Source organism: Oncorhynchus mykiss, chromosome 6 (genome assembly GCF_013265735.2).
Source record: "Oncorhynchus mykiss isolate Arlee chromosome 6, USDA_OmykA_1.1, whole genome shotgun sequence".
In the NCBI taxonomy this organism is placed as follows: Eukaryota; Metazoa; Chordata; class Actinopteri; order Salmoniformes; family Salmonidae; genus Oncorhynchus; species Oncorhynchus mykiss.
Window position 1 is genome coordinate 70,638,147 of NC_048570.1, and position 21,734 is coordinate 70,659,880.

General features: G+C 43.5%; 1 protein-coding gene across 1 annotated transcript in view; it reads right to left on the reverse strand.

The window, feature by feature from the left end:
- LOC110526488 (chromodomain Y-like protein 2) overlaps positions 1-21,734 on the reverse strand; it is a 42,386-nt gene that overhangs the window by 14,319 nt on the left and 6,333 nt on the right. Inside the window, exons 2-3 of the mRNA XM_021607497.2 lie at positions 12,315-12,984; positions 8,315-8,532 (exon numbers count right to left, since the gene is read on the reverse strand). Of these exons, the coding sequence (XP_021463172.1) occupies positions 8,315-8,532; positions 12,315-12,984 (888 nt within the window). The remainder of the gene's footprint in view (positions 1-8,314; positions 8,533-12,314; positions 12,985-21,734) is intronic.

Genomic DNA, 21,734 nt, shown 5'->3' on the forward strand with positions numbered 1-21,734 from the left:
TTTAATTGAGCCGGATAAATTAATCTGACATTGACACAAACACATGAGCAGGCATGCACACACAAACACACACACCACATCCGGCTGAAGTTCAGGAGGGATTATGCAGTGTGTAGGAGATGTTGAATTGAGTTGACTGGGAGACCATTTGGGTCAGGGGGTAATCAGTAGGATTGGACGATATCAGTATCGCAATACTTGTTAGTGTCGTGGCAAGAAAAACAGCCCTAATATTGGAAACAAACATTATTGTGTTGTCATCCAGAGCCACATGTATTTATTTTCCACACTATTTAACATACAGCAGGTTTTTAAAAAGGACCCGAGACTTGCTTCGTGCTTTAATTTTTGCCATGGGAAAAATATTGATACCCCGGTATTGTCCCTGCCCTAGTAATCAGATGACATGGGTTAAGGTCAGTGAGTGGGGTGATGGCAGGGTTATGGAGGCTCCAGACGACCTCAGGGTTCATGGAATAATGGTCTCCCCCAGTGGTGGTTCCACATAAATACTGCATAGATGGAGACCTTATTCTAAAATTGACACTTTTTTTGTTCCTAATCAATCTAAACACAATACCCCATAATGATTTTTTTTTAAAGAAGGTTTTTAGAAATTTTTTACAAATGAATTACAAATAAAATGAAATATCACATTTACATAAATATTCAGACCCTTTACTCAGAACATTGTTGAAGCTCCTTTGGCAATGTTTACAGCCTTGAGTCTTCTTTGGTATGACACTACAACCTTGGCATACCTACACTACTGTTTCAAAATTTGGGGACACTTAGAAATGTCCTTGTTTTTTAAAGAAAATCAAATTTTTTGACCATTTAAATAACATCAAATTGATAAGAAATACACTGCAGACATTGTTAATGTTGTAAATTACTATTGTAGCTGGAAACGGCTGATTTTTGATGTAATATATACATAGGCCCATTATCAGCAACCATCACTACTGTGTTCCAGTGGCATGTTGTGTTAGCTAACCCAAGTTTATAATTTTAAAAGGCTAATTGATCATTAGAAAACATTTTTTGCAATTATGTTAGCACAGCTGAAAACTGTTGTCCTTATTTTAAAGAAGCAATAAAATTGGCCTTCTTTAGACTAGTTGAGTATCTGGCGCATCAGCATTTGTGGGTTTGATTACAGGCGCAAAATGGCTAGAAACAAATAACGTTCTTCTGAAACTCATCAGTCTATTCTTGTTCTAAGAAATGAAGGCTATTCCATGTGAGAAATTGCCAAAAAACTGAAGATCTTGTATAACGCTGTGTACTACTCCCTTCACAGAACAGCACAAACTCATTCTAACCAGAATAGAAGGAGTGGGAGGCCCTGGTGCACAACTGAGCAAGAGGGCATCTAAGCTAGATGCCCTCAATCTCACAAATTATCATGGAACCTACCAGGTACAACCCTAAATCCGTAAGCACAGGCACCCTCATAGATGTCATCCTGACCAACATGCCCTTTAAACACACCTCTGCTGTCTTCAACCAGGATCTCAGCGACCACTGCCTCATTGTCTGCGTCCGTAATGGGTCCGCGGTCAAATGACCACCCCTCATCACTGTCAAACTCTCCCTGAATCACTTCAGCAAGCAGGCCTTTCTAATTGACCTGGCCCGGGTATCCTGGAAGGACATTGACCTCATCCCGTCAGTAGAGGATGCCTGTTTATTCTTTAAAAGTGCTTTCCTCACATCTTAAATAAGCATGCCCCATTCAAAAATGTAGAACTAAGAACAGATATAGCCCTTGGTTCAATTCAGACTTGACTGCCCTTGACCAGCACAAAAACATCCTGTGGAGTACTGCATTAGCATCGAATAGCCCCCGCGATATGCAACTTCTCAGGGAAGTTAGGAACCAAGTCAGTTAGGAAAGTAAAGGCTAGCTTTTTCAAACAGAAATTTGCATTCTGTTGCACAAACTCCAAAACATTTCGGAACACTGTAAAGTCCATGGAGAATAAGAGCACCTCCTCCCAGCTGCCCACTGCACTGAGGCTAGGAAACACTGTCACCACCGATAAATCTACGATGATCGAGAATGTCAATAAGCATTTTTCTATGGCTGGCCATGCTTTCCACCTGGCTACCCCTACCCCGGCAAACAGCTCTGCACCCCCCACAGCAACTTGCCCAAGCCCCCCCCGCTTCTCCTTCACCCAAATCCAGATAGATGATATTCTGAAAGAGCTGTGGGGGGTGCAACTCTGTCAATCACCGCATTCTTATCGGCAGACTCAACAGCCTGATTATCTGAGAAGTAGTTGGTGAACCAGGCGAGACAGAGTTCAGTGTGTCAAATCAGAGGGCCTGTTGTTCAGACCTCTGGCAGTCTCTTTTCTCTGTATATATCAATGATATCGCTCTTGCTGCTGGCGATTCTCTGATCCACCTCTACGCAGACGACACCATTCTGTATACTTCTGGCCCTTCTTTGGACACTGTGTTAACAAACCTCCAGACGAGTTTCAATGCCATGCAACACTCCTTCCGTGGCCTCCAACTACTCTTAAATGCAAGTAAAAATAAATGCATGCTCTTCAACCGATTTCTGCCTGCACCCGCCCGCCCAGCATCACTACTCTGGTCGGTTCTGACTTAGAATATGTGGACAACTACAAATATCTAGGTGTCTCCTTCCAGACTCACATTAAGCATCTTCAATCCAAAATTCAATCCAAAATTAAATCGAGAATCGGCTTCCTATTTCGCAACAAAGCCTCCTTCACTTATGCTGCTAAACATAGCCTCGTAAAACTGACTATCCTACCGATCCTTGACTTCAGCGATGTCATTTACAAAATAGCCGCCAACACTGGCAGCTTCATTAAATAGTACCCGCAAAACACCAGTCTCAACATCAACAGTGCGGAGGCGACTCCGCTATGCTGGCCTTCTAGGCAGAATTCCTCTGTCCAGTGTCTGTGTTCTTTTTGCCCATCTGAATCTTTTCTCTTTATTGGCCAGTCTGAGATATGGGTTTTTCTTTGCAACTCTGCCTAGAAGGCCAGCATCCCGTAGTCGCCTCCTCATTGTTTATGTTGCGACTGGTGTTTTGCAGGTACTATTTAATGCAGCTGCCAGTTGAGGACTTGTGAGGCATCTGTTTCTCAAACTAGACACTAATGTACTTGTCCTCTTGCTCAGTTGTGCACCGGGGCCTCCCACTCCTCTTTATATTCTGGTTGGAGACAGTTTGCGCTGTTTTGTGAAGAGAGTAGTACACAGTGTTGTACGATATCTTCAGTTTCTTGACAATTTCTCAGAGGGAATAGCTTTCATTTCTAAGAACAAGAATAGACTGACGAATTTCAGAAGAAAGTTATTTGTTTCTGACTATTTTGAGCCTGTAATCGAACCCACAAATGCTGATGCTCCATATACTCAACTAGTCTAAAGAAGGCCAGTTTTATTGCTTCTTTAAAATCAGGACAACATTTTTCAGCTGTGCTAACGTGATTGCAAAAGAGTTTTCTAATGATCAACTTGGGTTAGCTAACACAACATGCCATTGGAACACAGGAGTGATGGTTGCTGATAATGGGCTTCTGTACACCTATGTAGATATTCCATAAAATAAATACAAATCTGCCGTTTCCAGCTACAATAGTCATTTACAACCTTAACAACATCTACACTGTATTTCTGATCAATTTAATGTTATTTCAATGGACAAAAAAATGTGCTACTCTTTAAAAAATAAGGACATTTCTAAGTGACCCCAAACTTCTGAATGGTAGTGCATATTTGGGGAGTTTCTCTCATTCTAGTATGCAGCTCCTTTAAAGCTCTGTCAGGTAGGATGCGTAGCATCGCTGCACAGCTATTTTCAGATCTCTCCAGAGATGTTCGATCGGGTTCAAGCCTGGGCTTTGGCTGGGCCACTCAAGGACATTCAGAGACTTGCCCCAAAGCAACTCCTATGTTGTCTTGGCTGTGTTCTCAGGATCGTTGTCCTGTTGGAAGGTGGACCTTTGCCCGAGTCGGAGGTCCTAAGTGCTCTGGAGCAGGTTTCCATCAAGGATCTCTCTGGTCTTTGCTCTGTTCATCTTTCCCTCGATCCTGACTAGTCTTCCAGTCCCTGCCACGGAAAAACATCCCCACAGCATGATGCTGCCACTCATGCTTCCCCGTAGGGATGGTGCCAGGTTTCCTACCGATGTGATGATTTAAAGAGTTAAATCTTGGTAAAAATCAGACCAGAGAATTTTGTTTCTCATGGTCAGAGTCATTTTGGTGCCTCTTGGCAAACTCCAAGCAGGCTGTCGTGCCTTTTACTGAGGAGTGGCTTCCGTCTACCTTAAAGTAATTGACAACATCAAAAGGTTTTGTGACAAACGAGGCATTTGATTCAATGAAAGATTGAGTTTAATTAGTCTTTCTGCCCATAATTTCATTTAAAGTATTCAAAACTTGTATCCATCATACTTTGTCATTTATCTTGGTTTCATAATACAATTTATTCTTATTTGTGTTCAGTTTAGTAACATACAGTGCCTTGCGAAAGTATTCGGCCCCCTTGAACTTTGCGACCTTTTGACACATTTCAGGCTTCAAACATAAAGATATAAGTCGCTTGGGGTATGTCTCTATAAGTTTTGCACATCGTGAGACTGACATTTTTCCCCATTCCTCCTTGCAAAACAGCTCTAGCTCAGTGAGGTTGGATGGAGAGCATTTGTGAACAGCAGTTCTTTCCACAGATTCTTGATTGGATTCAGGTCTGGACTTTGACTTGGCCATTCTAACACCTGGATATGTTTATTTTTGAACCATTCCATTGTAGATTTTGCTTCATGTTTTGGATCATTGTCTTGTTGGAAGACAAATCTCCGTCCCAGTCTCAGGTCTTTTGCAGACTCCATCAGGTTTTCTTCCAGAATGGTCCTGTATTTGGCTCCATCCATCTTCCCATCAATTTTAACCATCTTCCCTGTCCCTGCTGAAGAAAAGCAGGCCCAAACCATGATGCTGCCACCACCATGTTTGACAGTGGGGATGGTGTGTTCAGCTGTGTTGCTTTTACGGCAAACATAACGTTTTGCATTGTTGCCAAAAAGTTCAATTTTGGTTTCATCTGACCAGAGCACCTTCTTCCACATGTTTGGTGTATCTCCCAGGTGGCTTGTGGCAAACTTTAAAACAACACTTTTTATGGATATCTTTAAGAAATGGCTTTCTTCTTGCCACTCTTCCATAAAGGCCAGATTTGTGCAATAAACGACTGATTGTTGTCCTATGGACAGAGTCTCCCACCTCAGCTGTAGATCTCTGCAGTTCATCCAGAGTGATCATGGGCCTCTTGGCTGCATCCCTGATCAGTCTTCTTCTTGTATGAGCTGAAAGTTTAGAGGGACGGCCAGGTCTTGGTAGATTTGCAGTGGTCTGATACTCCTTCCATTTCAATATTATCGCTTGCACAGTGCTCCTTTGGATGTTTAAAGCTTGGGAAATCTTTTTGTATCCAAATCCGGCTTTAAACTTCTTCACAACAGTATCTCGGACCTGCCTGGTGTGTTCCTTGTTCTTCATGATGCTCTCTGCGCTTTTAACGGACCTCTGAGACTATCACAGTGCAGGTGCATTTATACGGAGACTTGATTACACACAGGTGGATTGTATTTATCATCATTAGTCATTTAGGTCAACATTGGATCATTCAGAGATCCTCACTGAACTTCTGGAGAGAGTTTGCTGCACTGAAAGTAGAGGGGCTGAATAATTTTGCACGCCCAATTTTTCAGTTTTTGATTTGTTACAAAAGTTTGAAATATCCAATAAATGTTGTTCCACTTCATGATTGTGTCCCACTTGTTGTTGATTCTTCACAAAAAAATACAGTTTTATATCTTTATGTTTGAAGCCTGAAATGTGTCAAAAGGTCGCAAAGTTCAAGGGGGCCGAATACTTTCGCAAGGCACTGTAATTTCTCAATGTACAGTAAGTTTGCCAAATCAGATGTGCAGCCAGACTTATTCAACATAATTCCAAATTGACATTATGGGATATTGTGTGTAGGCCAGTGACCAAAAAAATCTCAATATAATCCATTTTAAATTCAGGCTGTAACAACAAAATGTGGAAAATAGCAATATAATCCATTTTAAATTCAGGCTGTAACAACAAAATGTGGAAAATATCAATATAATCCATTTTAAATTCAGGCTGTAACAACAAAATGTGGAAAATATCAATATAATCCATTTTAAATTCAGACTGTAACAACAAAATGTGGAAAATATCAATATAATCCATTTTAAATTCAGGCTGTAACAACAAAATGTGGAAAATATCAATATAATCCATTTTAAATTCAGGCTGGAACAACAAAATGTGGAAAATATCAATATAATCCATTTTAAATTCAGGCTGGAACAACAAAATGTGGAAAATATCAATATAATCCATTTTAAATTCAGGCTGTAACAACAAAATGTGGAAAATATCAAGGGGTGTGTTTACTTTCTGAAGGCACTGTTTGAATGTTAACTGATTTTAGCAATTTATTGATTTCATAAACCTTATTTCTCAGGCTAAATATATTAATATGGGCTATTATTTGCCCTTTCCTGGGTAGCTAATCAGAAATAGACATAGTATGAAGAAACAAAGACAAAGCATGAGTGATTCCCCAGACTGAAGGTTTTCACCCCCAATGATCCCTAATTTATCTGGCACAACTGGAGGAACATACGGCAGAGGGCAAATGTTCCATGAAAAATACTGGGTTGCATATGACCTTGTATAAGATTACATCAAGCACACTCCAGAGCCAGTTAAATATGCATTTCCATATACAGAGTAATGATCATCTACAGGCTTGATAAAAGGAAAGAAAGTGTCCAGAGGTGAAAAGAGGGTAAGAGAGGGATTGAGGGAGCGAGCACATTAACATGGAGAAGACGCTGTCGCTAAGTAACATCTGCTCGCAATAACATCTGCATGTGTCCAACAATAACATTTGATTTATACAAACATTATGTTATGGCCTACTGGGATGCACGGGGAAGTGTCATAGACTCATACAACTGTTTATTATCTTATTTAACTAGGCAAGTCAGTTAAGAACAAATTCTTATTTTCAATGACGGCCTAGGAACAGAACGACAGATTTTGAACCTTGTCAGCTCAGGGATTTGATCTTGCAACCTATTGGTTACTAGTACAACGCTCCAACCACTAGGCTACCTGCCACCCCATTAAAAGCTTGATGCCTGGGGAAATAAGCAATCAGCTGTCAGTCAAACACACACATAGACAGATACACATCTCCCAAGAGAAGATTTTCTAAAGGGGGACCACTCACCTCGGAAATCTATGGAATATATCATAGAAGAGCAGTATGGAAAAACAGCACTTGAGAGTGGATGAGTAAGACTTATTCCACACTTAAGCAGAAGGATTTTGTGCAAGGGAATCTTGCATATCACTAGAGCTGCTCCGGTAGCTCATGGCAGTTTTCTACAGTAACAGTCGCCAATGAGATAAGCTCTTTTGAGGGTGCAAAAAAGTAAATTGAACAAACATTGGCCCTAGTTGTTACAGCCATGTTGTGAGTTAGCCAGGACAAAGCCTCCAGTACCGTGGACAGTCAGAGCAGCAGAGGAACTAATTGGCCAATTAATACCAGCTTTTCAGCAGTGGTAATGATCAGTTAAGGACCCGCTGATAACTGGGCACCAGTGTCATTTGAGAGGCAGTGGGTTTTCTCCCGTATCGAGACTCCCAAAAACAATTCACCGTCGCTAATGCGACGTAATGGACAGGCTTGCAAATCGCTCAGTACAGTTGTTTGAAGTGAAGAAAGTACTGCTGAGAACCACTGTGAAGGCATACTTTGACAATAGTCATATTTTACACAAAGACAATCCATTCCCATTTTCAGTGCATAAGAAAAATAGGAAAAAACACTTCTATGCTGAGTTATGTCAAGACAATAAAAGGTTTTTGGCATCAAAATGTAACACTATCAGAGAGGTATTAATTTCTCGGTCATAATCTTCCTATTGAGATATCCATAGAAATCCCATCAAACAATAGTCTGCGATGGGCCGTAATTCAGTCGAGTCACATTGTTACTCATTTAAAATGTGAGGCAATGCATAGTGACATGTACATTATGTAGTGCTCCAGTACATACATGGGAAAAAACACTAGGTACTGAATTATTCAAAAAGGTCATGCACAGCTTGAGTCCAATTTCTATGTCAAAGCTTTTACCTATGGTGTCATTGCATTGTTGTTGTGTGTGTGCATGCATTCATGAGTGTGTGTGTAACGTATCCCCTACCTCTGGTGTTAGTGCGTTGTTGTCAGACGTCTGGCTGGAGAGCAGCACGTGCGTGAAGCCCTCCTCCTTCCTGACGACAATGTCACGGAATCGACAGTTGGTCTCATTCTGCCGCACGTTGTACCTCAGTCGCTTGTGGAACACGTAGCCTTTGTCCTCTCCAAGCTTCCTTTTCACAGAGCTGTGCAGATTCACCTCACCGTTGGAGAGTGTGGAGCCTGTTGGAACATATGGAGCAGAGTGCGTGATGGGGCAGAGTGCGTGATGGAGCAGAGTGCGTGATGGAGCAGAATGCGTGATGGAGCAGAGTGCGTGATGGAGCAGAGTGCGTGATGGAGCAGAGTGCGTGATGGAGCAGAGTGCGTGATGGAGCAGAGTGCGTGATGGAGCAGAGTGCGTGATGGGCTGAGGATCCATCAGGAGTCAGAGCAGTGTACCCTACTTTAGAGAGACTTTCCTGGAAAACGACCTGGTGCATCTCAAGGGGTGTACTTGAGCCTCTTCACTGGAAGACTTATTCAGATACATTTGTTGTGCCCACAGTAGTACTGCAAGTGATAGCTCAGCTAGTGACACAATAGACATGTAAATCATATTTTAACTTCTGTAGAGATGGTATGTGCATTACTGATATCGAAGAAAAAAAAACTTGGTCAACTACATTGCTCTGTTTGCATGTCAATAGTTGTCTATTCACACTTTCTTAAAATACTCCCTTGAAAGAGTGAGAAGGCTATATCAATTTTTATCATCAGGAAACATCATCCTCATTTTGCATGCTGCTCCTGTCAACGTATCATAACTATTGAATCAGACCCCATCTTGATTCTATTCGTTTCTAAGACAATGAAAGAAGCATGACTGCAAATGAGCAGAGAGAATGGATTCACACCAATTCCCCAGTCTGGGGTAAACTATGGCTGTGACAACATTTAAATGCAAGACTAGGATCCTCAGAGAGAAACAAAGTGATTCATTTTGTTTACAGGTCAACACAGAACAGTTACTGAGCACTGCTGAGCACAGAAGACCAAACAGGGACCAACACTCAGTTACTGACCAAGGAAAACCTAACTTGACCCATTGAGACATTACCAACTACAATGATCATTTATTCTGTTTCTACAAATATATTTTATCACAACAAATGTTTCAGAACAAGTATTCTATGACCTGATTTGAACATGGGAAAAAGAGCTAGATCGTAAATGCTTGAAAACCATGTCCAAACCTTGGTTTGATCCCTCAGGGGTAGGTAGGCCTGTCAAGAGTCCCCAGACCCCAGCCAGATGTTCGAATCCAAGGCTGTAAGTGTGACAGACATTTCTCCTCTGTCATCTCGTGACATTAGACATCGTAGGTCAATGTTATCACCCAACCAATAAACTATTACATTTGTTGCGATGGGACCATATTGAGGCAAATGTTTCTATGAAGGCAAAGTGACACTAATGAATCCGTATAGTGGATGTATATAGATGGATGACATAAAAACCTCAACCCTGTCCTGCTTTCATGATAGACAGAGGTAGAGACGATAATGCAAAGCATAAGGGACTGTAGCTCATTTGTGACAGACCACCTCGATTCGGTCTTATGTTGCAAAATTAGAAATGGTGTTTTTTTTACATTGGACAAAAGTAGTGATTCAGAGCTACAAAATGGTATGTCATACACTACAGTTGAGGAACAATGAAAAAGTAATTCTGCTTTGAAAGTTGATAAACTTGTAACCCCACTTTTGAGGAAATGGCCCTTGAAAGTTTTGGTACACCTACTGCAGAGCTCTTCTTTGTCTACACATCTTCATCATCGTTCACACCCTCTTAAGCTTTAGCCCCACCCATCTCTTTAGGGATTCACATGCGAGGCCATGTGCTAAACAGAGTGAGTAAGGAGGGGTAGTAAATAACCAAAGATTTCAAGACTAAAAGTGGTGAATGTAGTAGCTTACAATAAGGAAAAACTCCAGGTAACAATACACTATGTAGTCCTTTACCTATATACTAATCTGCCTTTGGTGCAGGTAACGTTGTTGTTCACATTACCGTCTCTGGTAAACACACACTATACCAAACAAAATCAAAGTTTGTTTGTCACATGCACAGGATACAAAAGGTGTAAATGGTACAGTTTGCTTGTACAACTTGTTTGGCCTGCGTTGTGTCAAGTCACTCCAGTTCACACGGACCGTGTACAGAAAGTAGTCCACAACTTTTTCCCACTTTGTCAATAGCACCTGCTAAATTCAGGGAAGCAATGTTGTTTCGAGCAGTAGCAACACTTTTGCAGTTCTCCATGGCTAACGGTAAATCTTTTAAAAAAAATATGCGGTAGGAAGGCTTCTGTTATTGACAGAAGCATGCTACAAGGCAGACCAATCCAAACTCATCTCTCGGCAAGTCCAGCCCAACAATTATCTCAGCCAATCATGGCTAGCAGGAAGGTTCTTGTCTTTTTCCGGGGCTAAACCAACTAGGCTCGTAATTTAACAATTGTATTTCTATTTACACATGGCATACAAGTTTGTTATTAAGACAGATGAACGTTCACATATTCCAGAAGGCATTTCTGCCCAAAAACACATTTTTATAAAAATAAAACGATTACGTTCAAATGCCTCTCCTGTGAAGTAGTGACGTACGACATAAGCCTAGCTTCCTGAAACGGGTCACATTGATGAGCCCATTGCTGTGCCTTTCAGCTGGGGTCTACTGATTCTGGATAGGAAAACAATAATTGTCTGTGGAAACACACAAAGGGTGTCTGTGGAAAAGCACAGATTGTTTATGCTTTTTACAAGGGTAATACAAGCATACCTGCTTTTGGCTTTTCTTCGTAGTTTGGCGCAAATAAATGCAGTGACTTTCCATGTCTTGTTCTAGTCAGATAAGCGAACATTATTCAACTTCTTCACAGCTCTACCGTGGCCGAGGGCTCCAGCTTATCCTGAGTGATAATAGACAACTAACAGCATCAATAAAATGCTTTACAGAACATGATTCACACCTAACATAAATATGAGGTGTACAATAGTACTGTGTTTCAAGTTATAAAGTGTCACACATTGTGGTAATGTGGCCATTAAGTGCCTTCAGTATATCATCAGTATGCTGCAATGTGTTAAATGTGCCACATGGCACTGATTTGCTTGGGTATGAGATTGGACTAAAACAAAATCATAATAAGAGTGAAAAATACTACCACTGACAAACACCCAGTCTACCGAGACAAATGTAGAAGAATCAAACTATCAATGTGATGACAAACAGCCCCCACACATTGTGATTTGACCCTGGCAGAGGTGGAAAGGACTTTATAAATATAATCATTAACTCAATGAGACTAGTCTTGGACTGTGACCCGGGAGTGAAATTCACTGTCCTTATCACCACTGTCAGTAGTACAATACTGAACCATAAGGACCCCAGAGCATGCATTCAACTATAGGTTACGGAGGCATCCTCTGGCTGTCTCATCTACATCTGGTCCAATGCAGAGACACAACCTGGTTTACCAAATCCACTATGGCATGTAGCTAACTGTCCAGGATACAGCGTGTTTCTATTTCAAATGAATATTCCCATCCCGCTGGAATCACTGTAATTCAATAGAGAACAAAACTACGTTGAATTGGAATTGAGTGAAAACGAAAATGACAACAACAATATAACAATGTCATTTCCACTGGGATACTATGTAAGCTAACGTTGGCTGGCATATTGGCAAGATAGCAAGCTGACTGAACAAACCAGCGTCACCTCAAGCTGTGATGTAAATGTTCTGTCTATCCCTCCATCTATCAATCTTACAGTTTACTGCACATGTTCATTCAATCAATAGCTAGGGGCCTGAACGTTTTCTAGCCAGGTCACCTGGCCAGGACAAACTCGCGGGTCTGGTCTGGTCTGGTCTGGTCTGTGTATATATATATATATAGTTGTAGTTGTATATATAGTATATATATATATACACACACCATCCAGAGTGCGTCACTTACCTAGTTCATTGACCAGTGGTGTCCCGGGGGTCTCCACGCCCCCCATCACCCTCTCCGTGTCATGGGTCAGTCTGTGTGTCCTGGCTGCTGACCTGTACAGGACATGGTCCATCTCTCCGTTCTGTAGGCCGTTATGAGGGGCCCTTACCGGGGGCACAAACTGCAGTCCCCCCGGAGGAGCCTTGTACGGAATAGCTTTGGTCATCCTGTGTGGAGAGACATGCTTCCCTCCTCCTCCTCCTCCTCCTCCGCTCACCTTCTTCTGCTTCTGAGAAGCTCCAGTACCAACCCCCAAACCCATGCCCTCCCTTACTCCTGCCCCAGGATTAACCCCGGCCCCTGGACTAACACTAGTCCTTTTCTTCTTACGTGCCTCTGCTCGTGCTCTCGGGGTGTCTGGGGCAGGAGGACGGGCGGATAGGAGGTGTGGTCCAACCCCCCCTGGGGGCCCTCCCGGCCTCCATGGTCCCCCTGCCGTCCCTGCGGGCAGCTTGGGGGGTTTGGGTTGTTTGTATTGGGTGTGCAGATGCAGGCCGTTGATGAACTCCTCACAGTGCAGCAGGTGGTGCTCGGGCTCCCAGGTGTCCTCCTTGCTGCCGTAACCCTTCCACCGGATCAGGTACTCCCACTTGCCCTTCTTGTTGCGTCGCTTGTCCATGATCCGCTCCACCTAGAGGGAGAAAATCAAGAAAGATTGACATGATCATTGAAATGAAATGATCACAATTCAATGACATTATCCTTACCTAACAAATACCTATCAGTTTCTTGGCGATTCATTCATAAATTTGCACATGACACCATTTGTAATGATTTCAAATCAGATTCAAAAAGTACCACCTGTCACCATGACATTCTCTAGTAAGTATGTGTAATAGGGATGTAAATAAAGTCTGGCCAGGTTAGAGCTCCACTTTGAATCTATCCTCTTTAATGTTAGCATAACCAGTCTATCAGTGATTCTGTTCTGGAATTGCTGCGCTGATAGGCAAGCTCTCATCATGCGTTAGAGAGAGCGGTTATGGGAGATGTAGGAGAGGAACAATGGGAGCAGCACTGTGATCACACCATTACAGATGAACCAGATATCTGTTCTGTGGATGATGAGAGAGGATTGATCAGCAAGTCAGAAAACTTGAAATGTACCACTAACTTCAATCATGTAAAATGTGGAGCTGACAGACTGAGTATTTTGGCATAAGGGTAGTTCTATATGATTTCAATCACTTCTGACTGCCCCACTTGATTTGCATGAAACATTCCATGCATGTTTGCCCATGGTAGAAGTGGTCAGAAAATGACTTGCTTGACATAATTGCCAAAACATTCAGTGCTCAAAGTTGACCCCTTTTGCATACCCACCCTACCATGAGACATCCATGTTTTCATCACTGAAAAAAGATACACAGCTGGGTTTGATATCATTTGAAAGCTTACAAACAGGGTTGTCAAACTCTTTAATAATCACGTAGAGAGGTGAAAGCCATGTCGTGCCTACAAACAAGTGAGAAGCGTGACTCCAAACTGCTGTCTGAAAGCAATGGCCACTTTCTCATTCACTTGAGCAATTTCATTGTTTTAGAAACATGAAATTAAATTGGTGATTATAGTGCCTCCACTACAGTCTCGTTTGTCCATTGTGTAACAGACAGGCAGGGTGTTTTTGACATATTGTCAAAAGCACTATTAATTAGACTCAGGAGAGCTGGTAATGATGGAGACAATGTTTGGCAGCACTGAACAAGTCCATTACCAATGAGGTAGCATTCAATGTTCAGGGACTATATCTGGAATACACAAATAATACAAATCCCACACCTTAAAGTGTAGACTGACACAGACAGACTCAATAAGAACAGCACGCACACACACACACACACAAACAGAAAGAACAACAATAGAAGCAATTCCATCCTGGCTCCAACACAGAAGGACTGGCAGAGGAACACAAATGTACTGATAAAGAGTAGATGTCAGTGGAATAGTACACACATAAATACAGACTGACAGACACACACCCCTGACTAAACTGAAGGATCTCTGAAGTGGAAGAATCTGTTTCAAAGATGACCAAATAATTTGATTTTGCCATATAGACACTTACAGTATAAGCTACAGACAGAAGCACAAAGCACTTCTTCCTAAACTCTATATTAACACTACTCAAGCCGGCCAATAGTACCAACTCCAGAGAGCTGGGAACGTCAGGGCAGCATATCCCATATCCATTCAAAAATAGAGTAAAACTTAACATCTCAGAATATTCTAGCACAGATAACTTTATGAAGTTCTTAGACTTCTGCAAATGTGTGCGGACACCTCTTCAAATTAGTGGATTTGGCTATTTCAGCCACACCGGTTGTTGACAGGTGTATAAAATCTAGCACACAGCCATGCAATCTGCATAGACAAACATTGGAAGAAGAAAGGCCTTGCTGAAGAGCTCAGTGACTTTCAATGTGGCACCGTCATAGTATGCCACCTTTCCCAACAAGTCAGTTTGTCAGATTTCTGCCCTGCTAGAGCTGCCCCGGGCAACTGTAAGTGCTGTTATTGTGAAGGGAAAATGTTTAAGAGCAACAACGGCTCAGCCGTGAAGTGGTAGGCAACACAAGCTCACAGAGCAGGACTGGCGAGTGCAGGAGCGCACATCTCGCAAAAATTGTCTGTCCTCAGTTGCAACACTCACTACAGAGTTCCAAACTGCCTCTGGAACCAACGTCAGCACAATAACTGTTCGTCAGGAGCTTCATGAAATGGGTTTCCATGGCCGAGCAGCCGCACACAAGCCTAAGATCACCATGCGCAATGCCAAGTGTCGGCTGGAGTAGTGTAAAGATTGCCGCTATTGGTCTCTGGGGCAGTGGAAACACGTTCTCTGGAGTGATAAAAATCACACTTCACCATCTGGCAGTTTGATGGACGAATCTGGGTTTGGCTGATGCCAGGAGAACGCTACCTGCCCCAATGCATAGTGGCAACTATAAAGTTTGGTGGAGGAGGAATAATGGGGACTAGGGCTGTTTTTCATGGTTCGGGCTAGGCCCCTTAGTTCCAGTGAAGGGAAATCTTAACGCTACAGCATACAATGAAATTCTAGACAATTCTTTGCCTCCAACTTTGTGGCAACAATTTGGGGAAGGCCCTTTCCTGTTTCAGCATGACAATGCCCACGTGTACATAGCGAGGTCCATACAGAAATTATTTCTCGAGATCAGTGTGGAAGAACTTGACTGGCCTGCACAGAGCCCTGGCCTCAACCCCATTGAACACCTTTTGGATGAATTGTAACACCGACTGTAAGCCAGGCCTAATCGCCCAACATCTGTGCCCGGCCTCACTAATGCTTGTGGCTGAATGGAAGCAAGTCCCTGCAGCAATGTTCCAACATCTAGTGGAAATCCGTCCCAGAAGAGTGGAGGCTGATATAGCAGCAAAGGAGGGACCAACTCCATGTTAATGCCCATGATTCTGGAATGAGATGTCCAACAAGGTGTCCACATACTTTTGGTCATGTAGTGTATGTCTCTCAGCCTCCGGGATAGTTGATTCCTAAAAGTACATTTGTAACGTGCTGCTGGTGGCAGATACAGTAGGACCCACTGTGGGAAGGAGATTAGGACCCACTGTGGGAAGGAGATAAGAACCCATAGGCTGACATGTAAGCTGTTATCATGGAGAACCCTTAAACATGACTGTGGATATTCATGGTCACACACACACACACACACACACACACACATACACACACACGTTGAGCATGACATTTGACAGAGCCATTATGAATGACCACAGAATACAAATAGTCAAGGGGGAGCTTTCTCCATTCTACACACAGACACCCGGATGCATAATAAAGGTTATGTTCTCTGGATCATGGGTCATGACCCTTTCAGTGGTCGATATTATTCTGTATAACATTCTGTTTTCGGAGTATGTTCATGTGTGTATAGATGTGCGTGTGGTACAGGTGTTCTCCTGTTTGCCTGTTGCATGTCCACCCCCAGAGACCAAGCAGACAGAAACAAGCCTAATTGGTTGGGAGCAGCTCTCTCACGCCCTCCACCACATCATCTCAGGAGGGACCTTCCCTCTAGATCTCCTGTTCTCATGGAGGCAGTTGACAATGGCACTGGAGAAACTAGCAGCAGACCTTGATGCTTCAGGGACCTCACTGAGGTTCTCTGTAGCCATTAATGCTTTATTCCAATAACCATCATTACATGCTGCAGAAAAGCAATCTTTACTATTACATTTAGGAAGACACACACTGTAGAATTCAAGTGTGTTATTAGACAACTCGATATCTATGATGTCCTCTTTCAATAATCTGTGATGGGCTCTTAGTGTGCAAATTAATATACAGTACACTGATTGTCAACTACTAACTTGAACTGTTGACCTAGGTTGTTCTCTGACAGTACAACAAAGATAGAAACCAAATTAGTATTGGAAAGGGGGCGGTTTTATAGAGAACAGAGTCTGTTTTATACTGCAATCCATTTCTTGATCCAGTCCTCCATTCATCACACAACCTCACATCTGGCCAAGAGTTGTTTTTCTTCAGCAGTTGACCTTGTACCAGATGGAAGTGCCCTGACATTTAGCCCCAGCCTTTCCTTGGTGTTTAGTTGTCTCATACACAATGCTGCGGATGACATGCTGTGGGAAGACAAGCAGACTCCCACACTAAGGAGCATGCAGACATCAGTCTGGCTACTATACTTTATCCTCCCCACTAGTTATGTAGCGGCCTGCCTCCAGTTCAAATGCTTCTCTCCTTTCCTTTAGAAAACATCCTCCCACCCACATGACATCGAAGGTGGGAGGGGCAGTGTAGGTGTACAGAGGAGAGTTTAATGAAATGCCTTAAAAAAAAAGGAGTAACAAAAAGTTGTGATTTGCACCCACAGGAGAGAGCGAGCAGCGCAGAGCTCCACACGACATACACCTCTGTGTAACACACACACACACACACACACACACAGAAAGCCGGAATGGTCGTCTGCCTCCCAGCAAGACAATTAACACATAGGAAGACACTGAGCCCAAATGGCCATCTGCCCATTACCAGACAGTGATGGGATGAGAAACAGGTACAGAAATAGAGCCGCTCCACATTGATACTATGCTGGCCTGTGTATAACAGTTACACTGCATTCAGAAAGTATTCAGACCCCACTTTTTCCACAATTTGTTACATTACAGCACTTTAAAATGGATTATACCCCCCATCTACACACCATACCCCATAATGACAAAGCAAAAACAGTTTTTTGAAATGTTGGCAAATTTACAATAAAAAAACTGAAATATGACATTTACATAAGCATTCAGACTCTTTACTCAGTACTTTGTTGAAGCACCTATGGCAGCGATTACAGCCTTGATTCTTGGGTATGATGCTACAGCCTTGGCACACCTGTATTTGGGGAGTTTCTCCCATTCTTCTCTGCAGATAATTTCAAGCTCTGCAGAGCTATTTTCAGGTATCTCCAGAGATATTCAATCAGGTTCAAGTCCGGGCGCAGGCTGGGCCACTCAAGGACATTCAGAGACTTGTCCCGAAACCACTCCTACATTGTCTTGGCTGTGTGCTTTGGGTCGTTGTCCTGTTGGAAGGTGAACCTTCACCCCAGTCGGAGGTCCTGAGTGCTCTGGAGCAGGTTTTCATCAAGGATCTTTCCCTCGGTCCTGACTAGTCTCCCAGTCCCTGCCGCTGAAAAACATCCCCACAGCATGATGCTGCCATCACCATGCTTCACCGTAGGGATGGTATTGGCCAGGTGATGAGCTGTGCCTGGTTTCCTCCAGATGTGACACTTGGCATTCAGGCCAAAGAATTCAATCTTGGTTTCATCAGACCAGAGAATCTTGTTTCTCAACGTCGGAGAGTCATTTAGGTGCCATTTGGCAAACTCCAAGTGGACTGTTATGTGTTATTGAGGAGCGTCTTCTGCCTGGCCAATATACCATAAATGCCTAATTGGTGGAGTGCTGCACAGATGGGAGAACCTTCCAGAAGGACAACCATCTCCACAGATGAGCTTTGTCAGAGTGGCCATCGTGTTCTTGGTCACCTCCCTGACCAAGGCCCTTCTCCCCCAATTGCTCAGTTTGTCCAGGCAGCCAGCTCTAGAAATAGTCTTGGTGGTTCCAAACTTTTTCCATTTAAGAATGATGGAGGCAACTGTGTTCTTGAGTACCTTCAATGCCGCAGAATTTTTTTTAGTACCCTTTCCCAGATCTGTGGCTCGACACAATTCTGTCTCAGAGTTGTACGGACAATTTCTTCGACCTCATGGCTTGTTATTTTTGCTCTGCCATGCACTGTCAACTGTAGGACCTTATATAGACAGATGTGTGCCTTTCCAAATCATGTCCAATCAATTTAATTTACCACAGGTGGACTCCAATCAAGTTGTCGAAACATCTGAAGGATGATCAATGGAAACAGGATGCACCTGAGCTCAATTTTTAGTCTCATAACAAAGAGTCTGAATACTTATACTCATTCTCCAAGATGGCGTAGCAGTGCAGACGTGTTTTGTTCTTCCTCTCGTGTACTTTTGTATTTTTTCGTCTTTTTCTGTATATATTTCAATTTTATTTTCAATCTCTTCTCCATTTTAGTTCAATTATACCTTCTGGTAACCTGCCTCACCCAATGTGATACGGAACCGCCATTATTTTTCATATTTAAACCTTATAGCAAGAACCACCTAGCCATCAGAAGCTAACCAGCTAATTAGCTACAAGCTATTTAGCCACTGCTAGTGGCCTTTACCTTCTGCACAGGTACCAGCCCTTTTTTTAGCTTGGATAATACTCGCGAGCCTACCAGTAACGGACTGTCTCTCCACTACAACGCCAGATTCCTGCCGTAATCCCTGGACCATTCTCCTGATCTTCACAGCTAGCTAGCACCAACCGAGTTACCCAGTATCGACGCTATCCCTGAGGCCCACCTCCCGGCCTACTTAGTCGACACGGCGGCCAGCCGCACCACCACAACAGGTCTGCCGACGAATACTCCATCCGCTGTGCCTTCAAGTGGACTCAGTCGGAGCAGACGCTTTAAACGCTGCGTCACCCGCGTGATAGCGACTACTCCGTGGCTCCCCTGTTCCTTCTATTGCTGCCCCCTGGACCCCATGATCCCTTGGCAACATAGCTGATAGCCGCTGGACTGTCCATTAATCACGGTACTCCATTCTGTTTTTTGTGTGTTTTTTTTATACAAATAAATAAACAAACATTTTGTCTGTCGGCCCCAGCCTCGAACTCAGGCCCTGTGTGTAGTTAACCAACCCTCTCTGCCCAGTCGTCGCCATTTTACCTGTTGTTGTTTTTAGCTGATTGTCTCACCCATTGTGGTCTTAGTTAGCTCTCCAAATCAACACCTCTGATTACTTTATGCCTCGCTGTATGTCTCATATGTCAATATGCCTTATATACTGTTGTTCAGGTTAGTTATCATTGTTTTAGTTTACTGCGGAGCCCCTAGTTCTACTCATTATACCTCTGATACCTCCTTTGTCCCACCTCCCATACATGCGGTGACCTCACCCATTATAACCAGCTTATCCAGAGATACAACCTCTCTTATCATCACTCAGTGCCTGGGCTTACCTCCGCTGTACCCGCACCCCACCATACCCGTCTGCACATTATGCCCTGAATCTATTCTACCACGCCCAGAAATCTGCTCCTTTTATTCTTTGTCCACAACGCTCTAGGCGACCAGTTTTGACAGCCTTTAGCCGTACCCTCATCCTACTCCTCCTCTGTTCCTCAGGTGATGTGGAGGTAAACCCAGGCCCTGCATGTCCCCAGGCACCCTCATTTGTTGACTTCTGTGAGCGAAAAAGCCTTGGTTTCATTTATGTCAACATCAGAAGCCTCCTCCCTACGTTTGTCTGAATCCTGGCTTAGGAAGGCCACCAACAATCTAAGCTAGATGCCCTCAATCTCACACAAATCATCAAGGAAACCACCAGGTACAACCCTAAATCCGTAAACATGGGCACCCTCAGACATTATCCTGACCAACTTGCCCTCCAAATACACCTCCTCTGTTTTCAAATCAGGATCTCAGTGATCACTGCCTCATTGCCTGTATCCGCGGTCAAACGACCACCCCTCATCACTGTCAAACACTCCCTAAAACACTTCTGCGAGCAGGCCTTTCTAATCGACCTGGCCCGGGTATCCTGGAAGGATATTGACCTCATCCTGTCAGTTGAGGATGCCTGGTCATTCTTTAAAAGTAATTTCCTCACCATCTTAGATAAGAATGCCCCGTTAAAAAAATGCAGAACTAAGAACAGATATAGCCATTGGTTCACTCCAGACCTGACTGCCCTTGACCAGCACAAAAACATCCTGTGGCGGACTGCAATAGCATCGAATAGTCCCCACGATATGCAACTGTTCAGGAAGTCAGGAACCAATACACGCAGTCAGTCAGGAAAGCAAAGGCTAGCTTTTTCAAGAAGGAATTTGCATCCTGTAGCTCTAACTCCAAAAAGTTTTGGGACACTGTAAAGTCCATGGAGAACAAGAGCACCTCCTCCCAGCTGCCCACTGCACTGAGGCTAGGTAACACGGTCACCTCTGATAAATCCATGATAATCAAAAATTTCAATAAGCACTTCTCAACGGCTGGCCATGCCTTCCTCCTGGCTACTCCAACCCCGGCCAGCTACTCGCCCAAGCCTCCCCAGCTTCTCCTTCACCCAAATCCAGACAGCAGATGTTCTGAAAGAGCTGCAAAACCTGGACCAGTACAAATCAGCTGGGCTAGACAATCTGGACTCTCTTTCTAAAACTATCCGCCGCCATTGTTGCAACCCTTATTACCATCCTGTCCAACCTCTCTTTCGTATCAGCCGTGATCCCTAAAGATTGGAAAGCTGCCGCGGTCATCCCCCTCTTCAAAGGGGGTGACACCCTAGACCCAAACTGTTACAGACCTATATCCATCCTGCCCTGCCTATCTAAAGTCGCGGGTGCACCTCAGCCACGCTCAAGGTACTAAACGATATCATAATCGCCATCGATAAAAGACAGTACTGTGCAGCCGTCTTCTGTCAATCACCGTATTCTTATCGGCAGACTCAATAGCCTTGGTTTTTCTAATGACTGCCCCGCCTGGTTCACCAACTACTTTGCAGAGTTCAGTGTGTCAAATCGGAGGGCATGTTGTCCAGACCTCTGGCAGTCTATGGGGGTACCACAGGGTTCAATTCTCAGGCCGACTCTTTTCTCTGTATATATCAATGATGTCACTCTTGCTGAGGGCGATTCCCTGATCCACCTCTACACAGACGACACCATGCTGTATACTTCTGGCCCTTCCTTGGACACTGGGCTAACTAACCTCCAAACAAGCTTCAATGCCATACAACACTCCTTCCG